General features: G+C 44.0%; 2 protein-coding genes across 3 annotated transcripts in view; one reads left to right on the plus strand and one right to left on the minus strand.

Annotated features, from left to right (window-relative positions):
• Positions 1–76: 76 nt before the first annotated feature.
• gins1 (GINS complex subunit 1 (Psf1 homolog)) lies at positions 77–2,224 on the minus strand. The gene is made up of 7 exons (XM_028007108.1): positions 2,085–2,224; positions 1,485–1,549; positions 912–1,010; positions 741–831; positions 544–660; positions 400–474; positions 77–215 (listed from the first exon to the last, which is right to left on the minus strand). The coding sequence occupies exons 1-7, from the start codon at positions 2,157–2,159 to the stop codon at positions 147–149; spliced, it is 591 nt and encodes a 196-aa protein (XP_027862909.1). The 5' UTR covers positions 2,160–2,224; the 3' UTR covers positions 77–146.
• abhd12 (abhydrolase domain containing 12, lysophospholipase) overlaps positions 2,223–16,810 on the plus strand; it is a 29,099-nt gene continuing 14,511 nt past the window's right edge. The window contains exons 1-7 of one of the 2 annotated variants that reach the window (XM_028007075.1): positions 2,223–2,336; positions 8,876–9,023; positions 11,473–11,594; positions 11,987–12,092; positions 14,879–15,029; positions 15,100–15,145; positions 15,244–15,376. In XM_028007075.1, the coding sequence (XP_027862876.1) occupies positions 8,878–9,023; positions 11,473–11,594; positions 11,987–12,092; positions 14,879–15,029; positions 15,100–15,145; positions 15,244–15,376 (704 nt within the window). In that variant the 5' untranslated portion in view covers positions 2,223–2,336; positions 8,876–8,877. Of the gene's footprint in view, positions 2,337–8,707; positions 9,024–11,472; positions 11,595–11,986; positions 12,093–14,878; positions 15,030–15,099; positions 15,146–15,243; positions 15,377–16,810 lie in introns of those variants that run through there. The other variant, XM_028007076.1, reaches the window with a different exon arrangement.

A 16,810-nucleotide genomic window follows, 5' to 3' on the forward strand; every position in this document is an offset into this window, starting at 1 on the left:
AAATGAGGCGCTGATGTTCACCTGGATCTGTGAAATCTGCCCAGCAACAGACTTAACTCTCAGTGACAACACAAAGGAAGGAACAAAACAACTTTATTTGTAAAAAAGCAAACATGGCCGCCGAGATGCCGTCTGTCTCCTGGAGGTTATGACATCACATGCTCCAGAACGCCCTGGCGAATCAGCTGCTCACATTTCCACCGTGGCAGGAAGTGCTGCGGACAAAAACCACTTCCTGTCAGGATGAGTCAGAACATGGGCCACCTGTTCACTTCCCGTCTCAGCTGGAAACCGCTACACTCCCAGTACTCCCAGTTACATCCCATTAAAGCACCAGCAGGACTGTAGTCATAGCAACTGTCGTGCTTCTCTCATCACTAACATGGAGTCTGTTCTCACCTGGCTATTCTTCTTCAGCAGGATTACGGTTCCGTCGTCGATCTCGAACTCACCGTGGTCCTTCAGGCACCTGACCTGGAAACACACAGGGAGGTCAGTGGGGTCACTCTGCGGGTCAGGCTGCAGGTCAGAGGTCAGACTCACCTGGATGTAGAGGCTTTTTGGAGGCTTCATGTCCTGCGTGACGTCCAGTCCCTCCTGTCCTCCGATGGACCGCATGAAGGAGGCCAGGGACTTTTTATACAGGCCAAACCACTGCACCTGAACACACCACGCACAAAGGTGCGGTCAGCCTTCAGGTGAGCCAGCAGAAACCCCCATCAGGAAGTGATGTCACTGACCTCCTCTGCAGACATGTGGAAGCGGACGTTGGCGGGCAGAACGCTGCCGTACTCCCAGCGCAGCGCGCGGATCCTCAGCAGACGGTCATACCTGCAAACAGCAGGTCAAAGGTCAGCATCAGAGGTCACAGGACCCGGGCCGGCAGGTCACATGACTGTGGGCGGAGTTACAGGTAGGCCACGACGCAGCGCTGGTTCCTCAGCAGGCAGCAGTGGCGCAGCTTGATGGAGGGGATGAGGTCAGCACGGCCGGCGGCCTTCGCCTCCGACCTGCAGGAGACGGAGAGGTCAGGAAGTCAGACGGAGCGCAACCGGTTCTGGTACCAGAGCATCCACTTCTTTACCGGTACCAGGGAATGGTTCCCTTAAAGGGCCAGTATTATGTTTTATAGCACAATCAGTAACTGTGTGGCACTCTGCTGTTCTAAAATGGCTGTTTATATCAAATACAGGAATTTGACTTCCTGTCTTAACACCTTTTTACCCTTGAACCTTTGCACCAGCGTCGCTCTGAGCAGCATGAGATCAGCAGCTGTTTGCTAATTGCTGCTGGCTAGTCTAAGGAGGTGAGTGGGGGAGGAGCTGTTTCCTTGAAGGTCCAACAGGGCGTTTTGCCCAGCTGAATGGTTGCCATGGAGACTAATGAATTTCTCATGAAACCATCTGAAGCCAACAGGAACTTAAACCCAACAGAACCAGAACTAGCCTGGACCCTGTAGAACCGTGCAGTGGGTCGGTACTCACACATCAGCCTGGTTCTGTTCGTACAGAGCCTCCATCTCCTGCAGAACCTGCCGCAGTCCGTCCTCCTGGAACCAAGAACTGATTCCAATTAATCCATCGCAGCCATCATTTCTCTTCATATTTATCAAACTGTGTTGGATCCGCCGTCTATTAACTAGAAATGTCTTTAAAATGAACTTTCAGTTGAATGTTTTTAGACACGATCAACTCTCAAACTTCAGCAGAGTTCCGCAGAATAATTTCAGTTAGAAATCTGATATTGGGGTTAAGCACAACCCACATATGGAGGCCTTGGTCCTCGACTGGCTGCCGCAGGTTCGATTCCCGGCCTGGTGACCTTTGCCGCATGTCTCCCTCATTACCCTCTTTCCTGTCAATTCACTATCAAATAAAGGCCTTTATTTAAAAATAAATAAATCTGATATCAAAAAACTTCACCGTGTTCATCTGAGCCGAAATGTTAAATGAAGAGATTAATTTCTGACAACATTACTATTATATCTGTGGTTTACAGTTTTCAGCTTAAATCAGGGGTCAAACCTTAAACCAGAAGGTTTCTGGGCGGAGTTCCAGCTGTTGGATCCCACCCGGGATACTCACGTTGAAAGCGGGCAGCTGGCCGTCGCTCACCCGGTGCAGCTCCCGGATCAGCTCGATGGCTTTCTCACAGAACATCCTGGAGCTCAGAACCGGGACTGACTGACCCGGAGAGCCGAGGAGCAGCTTCGCGGTAAAATTCTTTGTTGTGGTCACGTGACTCGGTGACGTAATTCTCCGGAAGCCGCTGAGGGACAAACAGAAGCAGCTCCTGCGGCGATGTGGTAAAACAGGCAACAGAGTTCCATTTACCGGGTAGGATTTATCATTTATTGATGATTTATGGACGTACCGTTGTTGCTGCTGATGTTTCTCAACGAAAACTATCAGTTTAGCTCCAAGATCAATGACTTGCTTCGTTAAAACCAATTTAAATTAGATCAAATATTTTGTCAGTTCGGCATAACCCAACAGAACCAACCGGAAACGGGTTTGAGGTTCGTTATGAACGTTTTACTGCTCTGTGCTGTTTTCCGTCACGTGATCAACTGAGCCCTGTTTCAGGAAGCGGGTCAACAAACTTCTTCTTCTTTTTTTTTTCTTTTTGTTTTTAATGGCGGTTGGCAAGCAACTTAATGCTGTGCATTACCGCCACCTACTGGTATGGAGTGTGGATCAGGACGCAACTTAATAAAAAAAAAAAAAAAACAAAACACTAAATCCTTTCTATCAGTTTAGTTTTCTTAAGAAACTTTATGAAATAACATGAATATTCAGAGGAAGAGGAATATCCCAAAATATCTGGTATTTTTAACTGTAACTTATTCTTTAGAAGCCTATATTCTAATTTCCTTCTCTCCTCGGAGTACTTTGGACATAACAATAAAACATGTTCTACTGTCTCTTCTTGAAGACAAAGATCACAATTACCTGATGGATGTTTCCCCATTTTAAATAGTGTACTGTTTAAACCTGTATGACCAAACCGTAATCTGGATATAATCTTTTCTTCTTTTCTTCTTCTTTCTGTTGCCCTCATTGCACCAACTGTCCTTTGAATACGATAAAGTCATCTACCAGTTCTTTCTTCTTCCCACTGCTTCTGCCATCTTCCCTTAAACTGTTGTTTTATAATAGATTTTATTTCCTCTTTACTAAAAGGAATCATTATCTCAATGGAACTGTTTTTTGAAGCTTGTTTTGCATATTTGTCTGCCAACTCATTTCCTTTTATTCCTATATGCGATGGAACCCATATAAAAATGACAATTAATCCCATGGCCTGAATTCTATAAAATATTAACTGAATCTCAAATAAAAGGTCTGGCCTACTATTAGACTGATTATGTTTAATTGAATATAATGATGAACTTGAATCAGAACAAATTAAACTTCTCAGAGGACGAACCTCTTCAATCCATCCTAATGCCAGAATTATTCCCATCATTTCCCCTGTAAACACTGAGACGCCATCAGAAATCCTCTTACATTTTTTAATACTAAATCCTGGAACGATAAACGACACCCCATTGTTGCTATTTAAACTTTTAGATGCATCTGTATACACTTGAACATAATTAAAGTATTTATTTTCTACATATGCTTGCACTGAGTATGATTCTGAAATATTTCCTTTTTTTCCTCTTCTCCAACAAAGATAAATCCACAATGATTTCATGAAACAGAGATGGATGGACCGGTGACAATGGAACTGTTTCACTCATTTTTATAGATGATAAATCAAAATCTTTCACGTCACTCTCTATCTCCCAACCAAAGGATTTTAAAGTCTTTTTCCCTTTTTCCCAGCTAGGTTTTAAAATTTCTTGACATGGATGGTTTTCATACTGACCCTTTAAATAACTCCAGTAAGATAATCTTAACTGTAATCTTCTGAGGTAAAGTGGTATTTCCCCCATTTCAACTAACAAAGCTGAGATCGGAGTTGTTCTGATGGCTCCTGTACACAACCTCAAGGCTTGATACTGAATAATGTCTAATTTTTTAAGTAATGTTTCTGATGCTGATCCAAAGGCCAGGCTGCCATAATCTAATACAGATCTTATTAAACCCGTATATATTATTTTCAATGCTTTTCTCTCAGCACCCCACTCTCTTCCCACCAAACACCTCATAATATTTAAAACTCTCTTACACTTATCCACTACTTTTTGAATATGTCTACTCCAAGTAAGTTTTTCATCCATCCACAAACCCAAAAATTTAAACTCATTTACTCTTTCTAAATCATGTTTATACAAATACAATTTTAAATCATTAGATACTTTCTTTCTAGTGAAAAATAAGGTCTTTGTTTTATCTATTGAAATTTTAAAACCCCAATTATATGACCACTCTTCTATACTATATATTGCTTCTTGTAATTTCTTAACTATAAATTTCAAGTTCTTACCTCTCTTCCAAATTGCTCCATCATCAGCAAATAATGAACAACCCATGCCACTCTCCAAATTGTCAAACATATCATTAATCATAATAGAGAAAAACAAAGGACTCACAATACTTCCTTGAGGAGTTCCATTTTCAACAAAATATTTTTCTGACAACTGTTGACCCCTTCTTACTTGTATAGATCTATTATGTAAAAAATCTTTTATCCAATTAAACATTGACCCTCTAACCCCCATTTTCCTTAATTTAATTAAAAACCCTTCTTTCCACATCATATCATAAGCTTTCTCTATGTCAAAGAAAACCGCCACCACACTCTCCTTATTAACTTGCCCTTTTCTGATTTCACGTTCTAAACACAAAATAGGGTCCATAGTACTTCTACCTTTCCTAAATCCACTTTGAAATTTTGTCAAATACCCCTTCTTCTCCACAAAATAACTCAATCTTTCATTTATCATTCTTTCCATTATTTTGCATATATGTGAAGTTAACGCAATAGGTCTATAACTTGTAGGATTTGACTTCTCTTTCCCTGGCTTTAAGATTGGAACTATAATTGCTTCCTTCCATGCCACAGGTAAATAACCCCCGTCCCATATCTTATTAAAGAAATCTAATAATATCTTTTTAGATGAAATACTAAGTTTTTTAATCATAATATAAGAAATATTGTCTTTTCCTGGAGAAGAATTTTTTGTTTTCCTTAAAGCGTTGTTTAATTCAAATAATGAAAAGGAATTATTCAATAGATCATTATATTCTGTATCTACTTCTAACAGGTTAATATTTTCCTTAATAATAGAAACTCTTTTCCTTATTTCTTCTGTATTTAAATTATTGCTACTATGAATTTCAACAAATTTCCTAGCCATCATATTTGCCTTCTCCTCCTCATTTAGAGCCATTTCATCTTCATTCTTAAGAACTGGATATCCATTTTCACTTCTAATTCCATTCATTCGTTTAATCATTCCCCAAATTTTTGAAATCTTTGTTTCCCTTCCTACTGTATTACAGAAATTTCTCCAATAAACCTTTTTAGCACTTTTTACCGTTCCTTTAACCAAAGCTTGTGACTTTTTATATCCCAGCAAATTCTCAAAATTCTGATTTCTCTTTAACAACCTAAAGGCTTTATTTCTGGATTTAATTGCCAAATCACATTCCTTTGTCCACCATGGTACTATTTTTTTCTTATACTTTCCTTTTTTCCGTTGAATTGTTCCATGTGCTGCTCCTGAAATAGCTTCACAAATAGAAGAGTTTACACTATCTATATCCAAATCAAAATGAACCTTTAGCAGTTTTTCATCACTTATTATTTTATATTTTTCCCAATCAACATTTCTAAATATCCATCTTTCTATATTTTTATTATCAACTTTCCCTATTTCTAAACCGATTTCAATCACAATAGGATAATGATCACTTCCTAATGTAGATTCCTTTAAAACTTTCCAATTACTAATCCCGGCAAAATTCACTGATACTAGAGTTAGATCTAGTGCTGATTCATTTCCATTTCTAATATCAATTCTTGTCCCTTCTCCATTATTAATACAAACCAATTGCTTCTCATCCATTAATTGTTCTACCACTTCTCCGTTTGCATCATTTTTATGACCCCACACAGTGCTATAGGCATTAAAATCTCCACAACAAATTAGATTTCTACCTAGACTTTTAAACATATCCTGCATTTGATCTAAATTCAGTTTTTTACATGGGTTATAAAAATTTAATATCTTAATATTTTCCTTATTAATCCAGATTTCCACAGCTATCCATTCTAAAGATGATCCTTTATCTACAAACCTATACTGAATCCCTTGCTTAACAAATATTACACAACCTCCTCCACTTTCTTGCTCCCTGTCCCGTCTAATGCTATCATATCCTGCTATCACAAAATCTAGCTCTGGTTTAAGCCACGTTTCCTGAACACAAATAATATCTGGTTTAATTTCCAAACAGTTTATATAACCTTTAAATTCTTGACCGTTTGCTATTAGACTTCTTGCATTCCATTGTAAGATAATCATTACATTCTTCCTCCACCTTGTTTTCCATCCATTTCAAGCCTTTTATTTATTAGTTCCCAAGATAAATCCTTCACATCTAAAAATTTTTCTGCACCTTTCACTATAATTTTAATCTTTTCTGTTTTCTGTTTTACGTGATCAGTATAGTTGATTACATATGCCATGAATAATATTAATTTATCCATTGTGATTTCCATTCCAGATTGTGAAATCTGACTGGGCTCAGCCCTAATGCTAGACATTACTTGTTGATTTTCCTTAACAGCTCTTTTCTCTTGAATACTTTTTGTTGCCTCTGCATAAGTGATGTTTTTAATTGTTCTCAGCTGTTGAATTTCTGCTGCCTTTTTTCTTGCCTCACAACCTCCATACGCTACATTATGCTGACCACCACAGTTACAGCATTTCACTTGTACATCCACTCCACATTCATCATATCGATGATCTCCTCCACATTTGGCACATCTTTGTTTCCCTTTACACACTGCTGCAATATGACCATACCTTTGGCATTTAAAACAGCGCAAAGAGGGAGGGACATATGGTCTCACAGGAAAACTCATGAATCCAATTTTAACCTTATCAGGAAGGACTTCTCCTTGAAACTCCAAAAGAATCGATAGACTCTCCATTTTCTCTCCATTCACATGCTTCAACAATCTTTTCAATCTCCGAACTTCTCCCCCTGTATATTCTTTTTGAGTCTGTCTAAATCCTCCTCCAGCGGTATGCCAGTGATAACACCACGTGATACTCTATTTTCTCCAACAATTACTTTCTCACCAACTACTTTTTTGCAAATGTTGTCAATCTTCAAGCATTTATTCTTTTGGTCTTCAGATTTGCATTTTATCAACATGTTTCCATCTCGTAATGTTTTAACAAACTCTACCTCTCCTATTTTCTTTTTTATTTCTCTTGAAACTTGTATCGGACTTAAGTTAATATTCATATCTTCCTTCCTGAATTTAAGAATTACCTTAAATTCTTCGTTTGTTACTTTCTTCCTAACCGCTCTATTTTCCTCATCTGAGCTGCACTCTTCCAAAGTTCGCTTACTATTCTGGCTACCAATTACTCTATCCTCTTTCAAAACTTTCTCTTTACCTCTACCTCTTCCTCTTCCTACCGGAGTCCAGTCGTCAAAATCCATATCATCATCCTCACCACCTCCATCTGCCTTAGTTGTCATCCTAATCCAGTCACAAACCAGTTTATACCCGAAATCCGCCGTTTGAGCTTCAACAGGTGTGTCTCATCCACTCAAACCCCTCGACCTTTCCGACAACCAATCCTGCTGACGCAGGCCCTGTCCAGGTAGTAGTCTCCCCATCAGGGTCAACAAACTCTTGAGTGAACCCACCTGTTAACAGGTGTGATTCACCATGGCAACGGGAGGAAACGTGAAGCCTGAATGAGCATTTCTCACCAAAACAATTAGAAATGTTACTGAAGAAAATCAAAACATGTGAAACAATAAAAGTAACAGATTTAGAGTCCTAAAACTGAAACATTAATTTTATTTGATTCAACAAATCAGATCAAATCTCAGGTGGGCAGCCTGTCCTGCACCTGGACAGGTGGGGGAGAGCAAGCTCCTGATTGGTCGGCTTTATGTTTGAGCTCTGAACACTGGGGGGAGCTGCTGAGTCAGCCTGGAGACTGCAGCTCTGAAGGTCAAAGTTCAGCGGACTGTCCACCCCGAAGAGTTCTGGGTGATGAGCAGGGTTTATTTTACTTCCTGGTTTATCAGCGTCTAGTCGAGATTGATCATATTTAAATTAAAACATGCTTTTAATCTGAAAACCTACCTGCTGTATTTATAGCCTCGGTGAGGCGTTCAGGGACACACGGTAAAATAGAAACCTTTTGGCTGTTTCAGAATAACAACAGGAAGCGTCTGCGGAAGTAGTTGCTTTGTTCTCTGAAGGTTTCATGAAGATTTTAACAGGAAATAAACTATTAAACATTTTAAATGACGCAAACTGTTAAGACGCGTCACATATGGTGTATTTATCTTCTTTATTAAATTACGTACATGTTTCATGTCTTAATTTGTTTAATGAGCGTTAAATTCACTAAAATGTCCTAGCTGCGCCTGAACGCGGCGCTGGTTTTGTTTTGGAAGCCGTTGTTCCGACGCTTCCCCAGAGACTGTGGAGGCAGCACCGCTCTGACCACGTGGTCTGCAGCCTGCCTCCCGATTGGCTGCGGCAGCCTCGGCACTGATCAGCTGTTCTCTGCGGATGTCAGTGCGGCTCCAGCGGGCGCTCGGTCTGACTCCCGCCGCCTCTCAGCGCTCCCACGCCGGCCCGAACGAGGCCTCCTCACCGCGGACCGGCCCCGCTTTTCGGTCACCTTCCCCCGGGTAACGAGCCGTCTCTCTGCCGCTTCCAGTGATGCGGAGGCGGAGCTCTCTGACCGCGGAGAAGGACAGCGACCCGGAGCTGAAGCAGCGACCCGGCAGAGCGGCGGCGCATCCGGCGACCCGAGGCCGACAGGGCACGGGAGAGGAGCCGGGGATGGGGAAGAGACCGTTCAGGAGGTGAGCGCCGGGGAAACAGGTGGGGGAGGGGAGTCTAAATAAAATGGTGAAAAATATAAACTGAATTTTTTTTTTTAAAAGATTAAAATCTTTAAGGTTTTAAAGTTTGGGCGGGACCTCAGAGGACAAAGAGACCATCTCTGGCAAGACTGGTCAGACTGGTTCCAGTGAGACTGTTGAGCTGGTTGGACTGGAAGGTCAGACTGGAGACACCAGGGGACATTCAGAGACACTGTGGGACATTTAGAGTCACTGTGGGACATTTAGAGTCACTGTGGGACATTTAGAGTCACTGTGGGACATTTAGAGACACTGTGGGACATTTAGAGTCACTGTGGGACATTTAGAGACACTGTGGGACATTTAGAGTCACTGTGGGACATTTAGAGACACTGTGGGACATTTAGAGACACTGTGGGACATTTAGAGTCACTGTGGGACATTCAGAGACACTGTGGGACATTTAGAGTCACTGTGGGACATTTAGAGACACTGTGGGACATTTAGAGTCACTGTGGGACATTTAGAGTCACTGTGGGACATTTAGAGACACTGTGGGACATTTAGAGTCACTGTGGGACATTTAGAGTCACTGTGGGACATTTAGAGACACTGTGGGACATTTAGAGTCACTGTGGGACATTCAGAGACACTGTGGGACATTTAGAGTCACTGTGGGACATTTAGAGTCACTGTGGGACATTTAGAGTCACTGTGGGACATTTAGAGACACTGTGGGACATTTAGAGTCACTGTGGGACATTCAGAGTCACTGTGGGACATTTAGAGACACTGTGGGACATTTAGAGTCACTGTGGGACATTTAGAGACACTGTGGGACATTTAGAGTCACTGTGGGACATTTAGAGACACTGTGGGACATTTAGAGACACTGTGGGACATTTAGAGTCACTGTGGGACATTTAGAGACACTGTGGGACATTTAGAGTCACTGTGGGACATTTAGAGACACTGTGGGACATTTAGAGACACTGTGGGACATTTAGAGTCACTGTGGGACATTCAGAGACACTGTGGGACATTTAGAGTCACTGTGGGACATTTAGAGTCACTGTGGGACATTTAGAGTCACTGTGGGACATTTAGAGACACTGTGGGACATTTAGAGACACTGTGGGACATTTAGAGACACTGTGGGACATTCAGAAACAGGAGCAAGTTTCTAAGTCTTGATGTTGACACTGAGCGCGCTCAGACCGAAGATGTGGTTCTGAGCTGATTTGGACCATCTGGACCGGACCAGCCGGTTCTGTCCAGACGGAGTTGTAACCTCAGCGGCTCAGAAGGTCACGTGATCTTCCTCCTCCTCCTCTTCCTCCTGAAGCTAATCTCAGATCAGGACGTTGCAGAACCTTCTGGACGAACCTGACCCGGTTCTGGTCGGTTCTGCTCAGTGGAGCCGGGCCCGGGCTGCTCAGGTCCAGATGTTCTGACCCGGCGCAGGAAGTGAAACTGAGAGTAGCAGCTTCACCTTCACTGAGACAGGAAGTGACCTCAGAGCAGAACAGGAAGTCTGGAGTCTGACTCAGCGTCATGTGACCCTGAACGCAGCCGCCGTGATGCGTTCACTGACCGCTTGGCCCCGCCCCCTCCTCATGACCTCCAGTCAGAACCACCAGATCCAGAACCTGACCAGTGCAACTGGGTCAGGCCCGGTTCTGATATCCTCTGGTTGAAGACGACCCAGAACCTTCAGAACCTTTAACCTCAGTAAAATACAGCCGGGTTCTGGAGACCCAGGAGTCTTCATCCAACCAGAACCAGAACCCTCCATTGGGTGTGACCCAGTAAATCCTCCTCATTGTTCTGGGATCAGTCGGGCAGCAGGGATCAGAACCTCTGTGGTTCTGTTTGGACCTGATGCTGCCAGCTGCTGGCCGGCTCGGCTTACTGGTTATGTGCAGATCCAGTCTCTGGTTCTGTTTACCAGAAACTGGATCTGCACAGTTTCTGGCAACCAGACAGGTCGGGCCCAGTACGGGTTCTGATGCAAACTCCTTCCTGCTCAGATGACCCGCTGTTGGATCCGAACAGAACCGCTCTGGATCTGTTCAGTTCGGTCCAGTAACTCTTTGTGGACAGACCGGCTGTCCCAGAGCTTCATCATGATCCTCCCAGTGAACCAGTCCAGAACCAGAACCGGCCCAGTTCTCCTCAGCAGCGTCCTGCTGGCCTTTCTGTCTTCCTCCTTGAATTATTGATCTGTTCTGAGCACGCTCAGTCTGGGTCGGGTTGGGTTTCACCGGGTCGCTCCATCAGAACCATCAGAACCATCTGAGCCTGCTGGCCTGAGACAGAGATTGTGTCTGAGGAGAGATGCTCCACTCTGTCCGGCTGCAGCGGGCGTTGGTCCCGTGTGCTGAGCTCTGATTGGCTGAGGCTGGAAGCTTCCTGATTGGTCAGCTGATGCAGGCTGTTCTCTCCTCAGGTTGGGGCTGCTGGGAAAGATAAAGAGGATGATGATGGTGCTGCTCTTCGTCTATGTCTCCATCCCCTTCATCATCAAGCTGTTCCCCTCCATCCAGGCCAAACTCGTCTTCCTCAACTTTGGTGAGTTTCAATCCGACCTGAACTGAGTTCTGATTGGCCGGTTCTACGCTGCATGGCAGCCAGCAGGGGGCGCTGTAGGACAGATCTTTGGATCAGCTGTTAGCATGAAGCCAGTTCCATTTAGTGGAAGCAATTCAGGTGTTTTACCCAGCATGCACTGCTCCAGGATGGAGCCCTGCCTTCATCGATGCTCCTGTTCATCCATCTGGTGAACTGCTTCCTGTTTTCTGTGCTGCCTTCAGGCAGCGTGGGACATCAGAGTTCTGCAGCTTCAGCTGAGCAGAACCAATCAGAACCTGCTGCTCATAACGACGCTCCGGGTTTCGCAGAAACAAATGGACCAATGGCGAGCTGCCAGAGAGGTCATGTGACCTGTCTGCTTTTTGTCCCAGTGAGGATGCCGTACTTCATCGACCTGAAGCGACCTCTGGATCAGGGGCTGAACCACACACAGAACCTCTACCTGGAGCCTGAGGCGGGCCAGAAGATCGGAGTCTGGTACCAGAACCACACAGAACCACACAGAACCTACAGATTTGTTTTGTTTTTTAATCAGAGAAAACAAAACTAACCAAGTATAAAATAATTTAGTTTCTCATCTGTGAGTTAATATAAATAAAAGTCGTTGATCTGGTAACAAAACGACGGAGAAAAAATCAAATGAAATTAAAAACAGTAAAAATGAGAATAAACCTTAAAATGATGCAGTGATGTCACAGTGTGTAAATATTGAGAAACCAAATTTAAAATAGTGAATATTCTGTGAAATATAACAAACTGTCCCACAATTATTAAACAGTCATAATCAATGCAGATGAAAGTTTATTAAAGTCAATAAAAACATTTTCTACTTATTTTGTCATTTGTGTCAAAGTTCATTTTTAGGTTTTTATCTAAATTCACAGATTTTCAAAAGAGTCAAATTGGCCTAAAAACCTTTTCACAGTTGAATAAATCTGATAAATTGTAGCAGCCCCCCGTCATGGTTTCTGTTTCTGTTCTCACCTAAAACGTGTCTTCAGGATTTGATTAGGACAGGTGATTGATTGTCATGCAGTTTCTGCCAGGAACATATTAACGTGACGCTGAGTGATGAAGCTTCAGCGGAATCTGAGCTTTGAATTCAGAACGATGCTTTTGGTTTTTATTTTTAGTTTGTGTCTACTGGGGCTGTCCCAGTTGGTCCCCAGTTTGACCCCAGTTGGTCCCCAGTTTATCCCCAGTTTGACCCCAGTTTGTCCCCAGTTTGACCCCAGTTGGTCTCCAGTTTGACCCCAGTTGGTCTCCAGTTTGACCCCAGTTGGTCTCCAGTTTGACCCCAGTTGGTCCCCAGTTGGTCTCCAGTTTGACCCCAGTTTGTCCCCAGTTTGACCCCAGTTGGTCTCCAGTTTGACCCCAGTTGGTCCCCAGTTTGACCCCAGTTTGTCCCCAGTTAGACCCCAGTTTGACCCCAGTTTGTCCCCAGTTTGACCCCAGTTTGACCCCAGTTGGTCTCCAGTTTGACCCCAGTTTGTCCCCAGTTTGACCCCAGTTTGTCCCCAGTTTGACCCCAGTTTGTCCCCAGTTTGACCCCAGTTTGTCCCCAGTTTGACCCCAGTTTGTCCCCAGTTTGACCCCAGTTGGTCTCCAGTTTGACCCCAGTTGGTCTCCAGTTTGACCCCAGTTTGACCCCAGTTTGGCCCCAGTTTGTCCCCAGTTGGTCCCCAGTTTGACCCCAGTTTGACCCCAGTAGTGTCTGGGTCAGATGGTTCTGATACGCAGCGCGTTGCATCCTGATGTTCTTCTGAAGGGTTAAAATGAAAACGCGGTTCCAGTCTGCAGGTTCCTCCATCTTCTCCCCAGTGTTAGTATTTATTTAAATGTTTTCACATAATATATTTAGAATTTCACTTTTTCTGGTGTTTATTGCGTTGGGCTGTTTACTGTAATGGTTGCACACATTTAGTAAACACCTTTTGTTTATTTGGATCGTTAATTATTTTGCTTTGCTGAGTTTGAAGGACTGGTTGAGATTCAAAGCAGGAAGTGGAACAAACCATCAACAAACCATCAACAAACCATCAGGACTTGCAGAATCTGCTTCTCTCTCTACTAATAACACAAGTGCTAAAATATTTTTGTTGTGTTGTGGTGAAAATGTGCTGGTTTGAACTAGTTGCTCTCCGTGTTGCTCAGCCTGTGTTCATTTGTTCTCAGTCAGGTTTGCCTTCCTTGATTTCTTTTGGGCCCATTTTGCTATATTTTTGAGATTTGTTATTGAAAGCCTTTTGTTAAGAAGTTTTGGAAAAATAAATTGAAAATAATTTTTTATATATGTCTTTGTGCCTTACTGGTTGGACCGTATCACTCTGGTTCATGTTTATTGATAAATCGTCTGAAGATGAAAACGCTGCCAGGCTGCAGATGAACTGAGCTTTAACTAGACAGTTACCAACCAGCACTCGGCTGCATCATCCAGTTTTAGTTTCCGTTCTTCAGAAAGTCTGTTTAGTGTTTCGCTGCTTCATCAGTGTGGATGGAACAGGTATCCAGGTGTTGATCAGAGTTTGGATTGATTGTATTTTAATGGTGATGATTAAATCAGGTTGAGCTTCCAGAAATGTTTCCTGATGTCCTTTTAGGCTTCAGTGAGTTTCTCCAGGTTGTTACTGAGGGATTTCCTTTCTCCTCTGTTGGAGCTGCAGCAGCACCAACTGTCCTTCCTACATCATCATCATCATCATCATCATCATCATGTGGACGTGTCCAAATGTTGGACAGTCCCTGAGTCACCAGCGTCATATTGGTTGTTTGGAAACAGTCTGCTGGTTTTCTACTGGTTTTCTGGGACGTGATCTCATGGTTCATCTTGACCTTCTGTTGTGAAGAATATCATCTTTCTCACAAAGCGACTCCGTCCCGTCTGAGAGTCGCCGGCTTCGGTTCAGACAGGAAGAACTGGATTCTTCCATCTGCAGTAATTCAGTTACAGCAGCTTGTAAGAGTCTCTATAAAACTATAATAAGTATGAACTATGACCCTGGTCAGTGTCTCTACCAGATGAAGTCGTTCTGTCCGTTCGCTGATTCTGCCTGATGTCACATTTTCTCAGGAGGAACCAGCTCAACGCAATGCATTATGGGATTGGTAATTCAGTTCTGGAGGCACAAAATGGCTGACACCGAGCGGCTGTAGTTCTGATGAGAGAAATGAGTCCGAGTGAGGCCTCTCCACCAAACAGAGACCAGGAATAGCAGATACTTTGACTAGGCCAGTGTCCTGACTGAAGCCATCTGGTGTTTCAGGCACACGGTTCCTGCTCAGATGTGGAGAGACGCTCAGGGCAAAGATGGCGACTGGTACCGCTCCGCCTTTAGCTCCGCCCACCCTGTCATCCTCTATCTCCATGGCAACGCAGGGACCAGAGGCGGCGACCACCGGGTGCAGCTGTACAAGGTGATGAAGAGCTGAACGCCTCCTGATTGGCTGAGAGGAAACCACCTGACCCCTGTCTGTTCTCCTTCAGGTCCTCAGTTCGCTGGGATACCATGTGGTGACCTTCGACTACAGAGGTCAGAGGTCACACCACAGCAAACAGGAAGCACACTGAGCGGCTGCATCGAGTCTGACAGCTGTGTGTGTGTGTGTGTGTGTGTGTGTGTGTGACCAGGGTGGGGCGACTCAGACGGATCGCCATCAGAGCGAGGGATGACATCAGACGCTCTTTTCGTCTACGATTGGCTGAGACAGAGGATGGAGAAAACTCTGCCGCTCTACATCTGGGGCCACTCTCTGGGGACTGGGTAACACACACACACACACACACAAACATATGTTTGCATGGCTACCTTTGTGGGGAGTTTAAGATAAGATGAGATAAATCTTTATTGTCATTGTCACAAGAACAACGAAATTTAAAAAGTGCCATCAGTCAGTGCATACGCTTAAAAACAAAAAATAACTGTCTCACAACCTACACACAATGTAAGAAATAAACAACAAACAACTGGAAAAAAAACTAATAAATAAGAACAGCCACATTCTCTCATCCATCATTTATGATGATTAATGGTTGTTTTTGATTGCATTTAGTTTTGTTATTGCTATCGGGTAGAAACTGTCTCTGAGACGGTTGGTTCTGGTTCTGGTTGCTCTGTATCTTCTGCCTGAAGGCAGCAGTGTGAACAGAGAATGTCCGGGGTGAGAAGTGTCCTTTGTGATGTGTTGTGCTTTTCTTAGACAGCGGTCGCTGTGCAGGTCCTCCAGTGAGGGGAGAGGGCAGCCAATGATTTTTTGGGCTGTATTCACAACCCTTTGGAGAGCTTTCCTTTGAGCCGTAGTGCTGCTGTTATACCACACGCAGATACAGTAGGTCAGTATGCTCTCTATGGAGCACTTGTAGAAGGACACCAGCAGCTTCTCCTTGATGCTGTTCCTCCTGAGAACCCTCAGGAAGTTCAGTCTTTGCTGGGCCTTTTTTATCAGCTCCAAGGTGTTCATGTTCCATGTGAGGCCCTGCTCAATGTGGACCCCCAGGAAACGGAAATCAGCTACCCTCTCCACACATTTTCCCCCAATGGTTAGTGGTGTAATGTCCGTTTTATTCCTCCTGTAATCTATTATGAGTTCTTTTGTCTTTGAGTTGTTGAGGAGCAGATTGTTCTCCCTGCACCACTGCAACAGCCGCTCCACCTCACCCCTGTAGGCGGACTCGTCACCTCCTGAGATGAGCCCCACCACTGTGGTGTCATCAGCAAACTTGATGATGGTGTTGCTGTGGTGGGCAGAGGTGCAGTCGTATGTGTACAGACAATAGAGCAGGGGGCTCAGCACACAGCCCTGTGGAGAGCCAGTACTAAGGCTAAGGGCAGTGGATGTATGTTTTCCCACCCTAACTCTCTGCTGTCGGTTGGTCAGGAAGCTCAGGATCCACATGCAGGTGGAGTGAGGGAAGCCCACGTCCCCCAATTTGTCCACCAGTCTGTGAGGGAGGATGGTATTAAAAGCAGAACTGTAGTCTACAAAGAGCATCTGCACATAGCTCCCCTGCTGCTCCAGATGTGACAGAGCAGCATGGAGGGCCGTGATCACAGCGTCCTCTGTGGATCTGTTGGCTCTGTAGGCGAACTGGTGGTGGTCAAAGCCAGGAGGGAGAAGTGCTGTGATGTGACCCCGGACCAGTTTTTCAAAACACTTCATCACCACAGGGGTTAGTGCCACTGGCCGGTAGTCGTTGA

This window comes from Xiphophorus couchianus, chromosome 22, assembly GCF_001444195.1.
Source record: "Xiphophorus couchianus chromosome 22, X_couchianus-1.0, whole genome shotgun sequence".
Classification (NCBI taxonomy): Eukaryota; Metazoa; Chordata; class Actinopteri; order Cyprinodontiformes; family Poeciliidae; genus Xiphophorus; species Xiphophorus couchianus.

Bases quoted from the DNA above. Each gene is read 5' to 3' on its own strand.
- gins1 (XM_028007108.1), bottom strand. From the start codon at position 2,159: ATGTTCTGTGAGAAAGCCATCGAGCTGATCCGGGAGCTGCACCGGGTG. The intron at 832-911 runs GTAACTCCGCCC...TGCTGTTTGCAG, and splicing joins CGCTGCGTCGTGGCCTACCT to GTATGACCGTCTGCTGAGGA. The intron at 475-543 runs GTGAGTCTGACC...GTGTGTTTCCAG, and splicing joins CAAAAAGCCTCTACATCCAG to GTCAGGTGCCTGAAGGACCA.